General features: G+C 48.4%; 1 protein-coding gene across 1 annotated transcript; it reads left to right on the top strand.

Moving 5' to 3' along the window:
• Positions 1–151: 151 nt before the first annotated feature.
• On the top strand, positions 152–4,901 carry UTP11 (UTP11 small subunit processome component). The gene is made up of 8 exons (XM_064635376.1): positions 152–310; positions 524–585; positions 733–835; positions 1,075–1,188; positions 2,265–2,358; positions 2,620–2,750; positions 3,956–4,066; positions 4,632–4,901. Exons 1-8 carry the CDS (start codon positions 248–250, stop codon positions 4,713–4,715), a joined length of 762 nt encoding a protein of 253 aa, XP_064491446.1. The 5' UTR covers positions 152–247; the 3' UTR covers positions 4,716–4,901.
• The last annotated feature ends 502 nt before the right edge of the window (positions 4,902–5,403 follow it).

Raw genomic sequence — 5,403 nt, 5'->3', positions numbered from 1 at the left:
CGGGCCCTGGGGAGCTCTGGGGGGCTCTGGGGGGCTCTGGGGAGCTCTGGGGAGCTCTGGGGAGCGGGACCCGCCCGCGCGCTCCCGCCGTCGCCACGGCGACAGCGCCGCCTGGCGGGGCTGCGCGCGCCGCCTCCGGCCCCTGAGCCCAGGCCCCGCCCGTTCCGGCGCGCGCGGCCCGCGTGTCCCCGCGCGGCCCTGAGAGCGGGAGCGACCCCCGGGCCGGGCCCTCGGAGCCGCCGGGGCCATGTCGGCCGCCTTCAGGAAAGCCGCCAAGGCGCGGCAGCGCCCGCACCGCGAGCGGGCCCAGGTCAGTGCGCCGGGCCGGGCTGGGCCGGGCCCCGTGCGCGCCGCCCGCGCTCTCGGCCCCCTCACGCTCCCCGGCCCCCCTCACGCTCCCCGGCCCCCTCACGCTCCCCGGCCCCCTCACGCTCCCCGGCCCCCCTCACGCTCCCCGGCCCCCCTCACGCTCCCCGGCCCCCTCACGCTCCCCGGCCCCCCTCACGCTCCCCTCTTTCCGTAGCCCGCCGCTCGGACGAAGCTGGGCTTGCTGGAGAAGAAAAAGGACTACCGGCTCCGCGCGCAGTGAGTGCGGCCGCTCCGGGCCCCGAGCCGTTCCCTGCGCTGTCTCCGAGCTCGGACCATCGCTGGGAGGGACTCAGCCCCTCGCCGGGGCTGTGAACACCGAGAAACTGCTGAACAACTCCTGATTGCTGTTTCTTTTCTCCCCAGTGACTACCACAAGAAGCAGAATGCTCTCAGAGCGCTGCAGAAGAAAGCTCTGGACAAGAACCCTGATGAGTTCTACTTCAAAATGATACGTGCAGAGCTCAAAGTGAGAAGCTCCACTGCCTTCAATGCTCTGTTGCTCTAAGTAACATTTCCCCCCCTATCTTGTTTTGATTTTAATTTATGAATTAGGAGGTAAATTAGCAAAATTGGTTTGGTGCCTGTGGAAGGCTTTGAAGAAAATGAGGGGCAAAGGACAAAGTTCTTTTGCTGTTGTTATCAGGCCTCAGCAGTGCACTCCGGGTGGATGGGCTGTCGGTAAGTGCTGTATGTGTCCGGTTGTAGGATGGAGTCCATGTAATAAAGCAGCCAAAGGATGAAGTGACCCCGGAGCAGGTGAAGTTGATGAGGACGCAGGATATTAAATACGTAGAAATGAAAAGAGTGGCAGAAGCCAAGGTAATACCTCACTTTTTGGTGTTTTCTAGTTTCCTCAGAATTGTTTTTTACAGCGTTGTTCTTGTAGTTGTTGCTGGTTATTGCGTTTGTTTAGTGAAATCTGATTTGTACAATACTGGAAAGGACAATGGAAATGTCAGTGAAGTGCTAGATACAGAATCTAAAGGTATGATGAATATCAAAAATGACACCTGCATTATTATAAAATATGATCATTTTTATGTAAATTTCAGACATTAAACATGTACCCCTGCTTTACATGTTCGTAAGGAAATGATAGAATTGCTGAGGTTGAAAAAGCCCTTTCAGATCATCAGGTCCAACTGTTCACCCAGCACTGCCGTGGTCACCACCAGCCTGTGTCCCCAGGTGCCACAGCCACATGATTTTTGAACCCTTCCAGGGATGGTGATTCCACCATTTTCCTGGACAGCCTGTTACACTGCTTGACCACCCTTTCTGAGTAGAAATTTTCCCTGAAAATACCCAACCTGAACCTCCCTGGCACAGCTTGAGGCCGTTTACTCTTGTCCTGTCACTTGTTACCTGAGAGAAGTGACCAACCTCCACCTGGCCCCACCCTTCTGCCAGGAAATTATAGAGAGTGAGAGGGTCTCCCAGTTGAGGAGAATAATCTCAGGTGGGTTGCTGGAATATGGTAGGCAGGCAATCCACGGAAATACGGTCCTCTTCTGAAAGCCTTGTGTACTCTGACGTTGATGTACAAATCAGAATCAACTTGTCACTGCAGATAAAAAATCAAAGCAAGCCAGCTGTGGACTTGCCTTCATGCTTTTTCTGGTGGTTACATGGCAATCGTTCCCTTTTGCCATACAGAATGCTCCATTTTGCAGTTGGATGTGTGAATTTTGGCTGGGTAACAGCAGGAATCGCTGTGACCCTCTGCCTGCAAAGGTCGTGAAGACATGTCATAAATATAGATCAGATGTGTTTTTAAAGATGAAAAAGGAAGGAGAAGTTCAGGTGTGTGTAGCCTCGAGGAACAGACAGAAATGTCCTCGGGGGAGACGTGATTTTACTCGCTCCGAATTCGGCCAAACTTGGGCTTTCCGCAGAAAATCGAGCGGCTGAAGGCAGAGCTCCACCTGCTGGACGCGGCGGGAAGCGCCCCGGCCCGGCACCTCTTCTTCGTGGACACTGAGCGCGAAGGTGAGGCTTGAACGGGGCTGACAGAGAACTAGTTCTGTCACGTGTTATTGTGTGCTGTCATAAAAAGAGACTTTCTTTTCCCCCAGGAGTAAGAATTCAGGTGGTCTAGAAATCCCTTTTGGTTATTAGCTGAGATGTCAGTTCTGCAGGAGTCATTTTGCTGGGGCTCCTGTAGCTGACTGTAGCGATATGTATGGAAGTTTTGCTGAGCAAAGGAGTCCATGGGAGTATATTCTTAATTTTTTTTCCTTTTATTTATAGTTCAGGAGTTTGATATTGCCACTCAGCTGGACACCGTTCCCGAACTCGTAGACAGAGTGTACAACCGACCGACCATTGCAACGCTGCAGAGAGAGACACTAAAGGGAGCTACTGATCCTGCCCACCTAAAGGTGCTGCCACTGTTTGTATTACAGAGCTCTTCTTGTTTTACATCTCATATAAAAAGTACTACAGAGGATTCATTGCACTGTTGTGGAGGAGAACAAAATTGTTCTGTTGTCTTAAACTTTTATTGGTGATACAAGGCAGTAGTGGATGTCACTTAATCACCAAGTGCCTGGAGGCTGCAGTCAGATCTGGACTGACAAGGAGAACTCTTTCAGCGCATTCTAGTCCATGGTGGGTTATATATCACAAGTTGTGATGTACAGGCCAGAACAGAGTGGTGTGGGTCTGATGAGGCAGTTTTAAGTGTCATTTTTTTTTCAGCATCCACTGTCGAGTCTTCCATCATACCATCACAAAACCCTTGTACACCTGAATAGGTATTTGAAGAAGCTTATTCCAACACAGATATTTCTATTGTTGGGTTTCTGATCTTACAGTATTTTTCAGTTTGGTTCAGAGCCCAAAGTGACTTGAGATTAGTCTGCCCCCTTTCCTTCTTAAAGCCATTTAAGCTGTAGTCTCACTTCCTCCTTTTCCTAATTTGAATTGTTTCATGATTTTTTCAGCATTAATTGCTTATGCAATCAGCTTTGCTACTGTATCACAGTATCACAGCAGTTTTGTCCTGGAAGTAGCTACACAGCTTTAAGGCTGTAGATACTGTTCAGTTAGTTCGGATCTATTGGACAGTCTCTAAGTTGGTGTAAGGTAAAAATAGTTGTCTTAAAATTGCCAACTGGTAAATTTGTAACCTGTTTTTTCTGACTCAGATGTCAGATAACAAACACCCTGTGGTCCCTTTCCTCCTGCCAGCTGTTTCAGTTTGGCTTGTAACTAAAGCAGTTGGACAAGTCATAGACTGACAAGTTTTCTCTTCTAAATGTCTGAGTCATATTTTAAGCATGTTGGGATCTGTTCTCCTGAATTTAATTACTTAAATCACACCTGCAGTAATATGATTTCTGTGCTGGGAAAGCCATCCACTCTCGTTAGGCAAACGTGACCCAACAAGTTGCATTTTGAGGGGCCTCAGCAGTCTCTAAGCACTTCAGGAATTGGTCTCTGGTCTGACCTTATTTTTTTCCCCCTCCTGTGGATAAAGTGGTTTTAATTAGGAAGTTTAATGTTCTCATGTGCTCAACATTGAAATTCAGAAGATTTAGACCATCTCTGTCTTAAAACAGTTTTGTTTTTTTTTTTCCTGCAGAAATTAGCCCAGCAGAGGAAGAACCAGTATGACCTCCTGAGGCAGCGCATCGAGAGAGAGAAGGCCATGTTTGTCATCACACAGAAAATCCAGACACGGAAAGATCTCCTGGTGAGGGATTTGGTTCTGATTCTGCAAATCCATTCTGTTAAGGTCATTAGGGCTGGTATTGTATATGTTGTTGTGTATATATATATGTGTGTTGTATATGTTTCTTCATTCTGGTTTTATAGTGACACTTCCAGAGAACTCCTAAAGATAAGTAATCCTCTTTTAGTATGGAAAAAGCAAGGAGATGAAGCATTCCAGTAAATTATATCTGCTACTCCAAGTCTCACCTTGTGAGCAAGGACAAAGACTCAACTGTGAAATTGTGCTCACAAGTAATTTCTCAAGCACTAAATGAATACTTTCAGGAGTCAGAGGCAAGGAACCATTTCTGTGGGTTACAAGAAACTCTTAAAAATCCAAATGACCACAAAAATTACTTGTCTCAATCGGAAACTCCTTTTCACTGGTGCTTTTGAGCAAACCAGACTGTGCCTGACAGCCTAAAGGGGAAAAGAGCAGATGAAATTATAATTCATGGTCAGACCCAGACAGGGACTGATTTATATGAGATTGGGTGGGGTGTTTTTCTTCTTGCATGCCAGCAAATATTTGTTCTTTTTTCCAGGACAAAACTCATAAAGTAAAGGTGAAAAAAGAAACAACAACTGGTCCAGCTATTTACAAATTCAAGTTTCAGCGGAAGCGTTAGCCATTCCATTGAATAATTGTTACAGTCTTTGCTCAGAAAGGAGGAGGCTTCTCCCTTGCAGGAGGGCTGGTGCCAGCCTGCTTTTCCCTGCAGCCCAGCAGTTTGTTCAAACAAATTACTGTGGGCCTGTGGTAGCCATAATGTGTTATATCTAACTGATTAATAAATCAGTTCTCTTGGTATTTATGGTGGTGATCCACGAGAGGTGTCTGAGTGTCCTGGCAAGATGTGCCATAAACAATCTGTGACCAGTCAAGGTTGGAGAGGAGCACAGGGAGGTGGGTTGGGACTGGGAAGGCGCTTTGCGATTGTCAGCATCAGCTCTGGGGGTGACCATGACCTGTCCAAAACCATGAGAGCTCAGATCAGCTTTTTCAGCTGTCTTTTCATGCGAGTTAAAGGTGAATCACCCTCTAGTCACTCCCCCAATGTTCCCCAATCCCCCTGTTCTCCCATTACTCCGTTGTGTGCAGAAGTCAGGCAGTTCCTGTGCTGTGCATCCAGAGTTGCCTCAGTTCAAAAAAATGCCAAAATTCTGTGTGGGGAGAGACAGTGCAGCAGCCAAGTGTGGGACAAGGGTTTGCCCCCTGCGTTTTCTTTGTGCCAGCTGGAGTGCCAGGGATGGGGGGGGATGTGCAGACACATCCTGAGTGTCCTGGAGTGGCCCAGGCATGGCCAGAGAGCCTCG

This window comes from Pseudopipra pipra, chromosome 24 (genome assembly GCF_036250125.1).
Source record: "Pseudopipra pipra isolate bDixPip1 chromosome 24, bDixPip1.hap1, whole genome shotgun sequence".
Classification (NCBI taxonomy): domain Eukaryota; kingdom Metazoa; phylum Chordata; class Aves; order Passeriformes; family Pipridae; genus Pseudopipra; species Pseudopipra pipra.
This window is presented reverse-complemented; position numbering and strand designations above follow the sequence as displayed.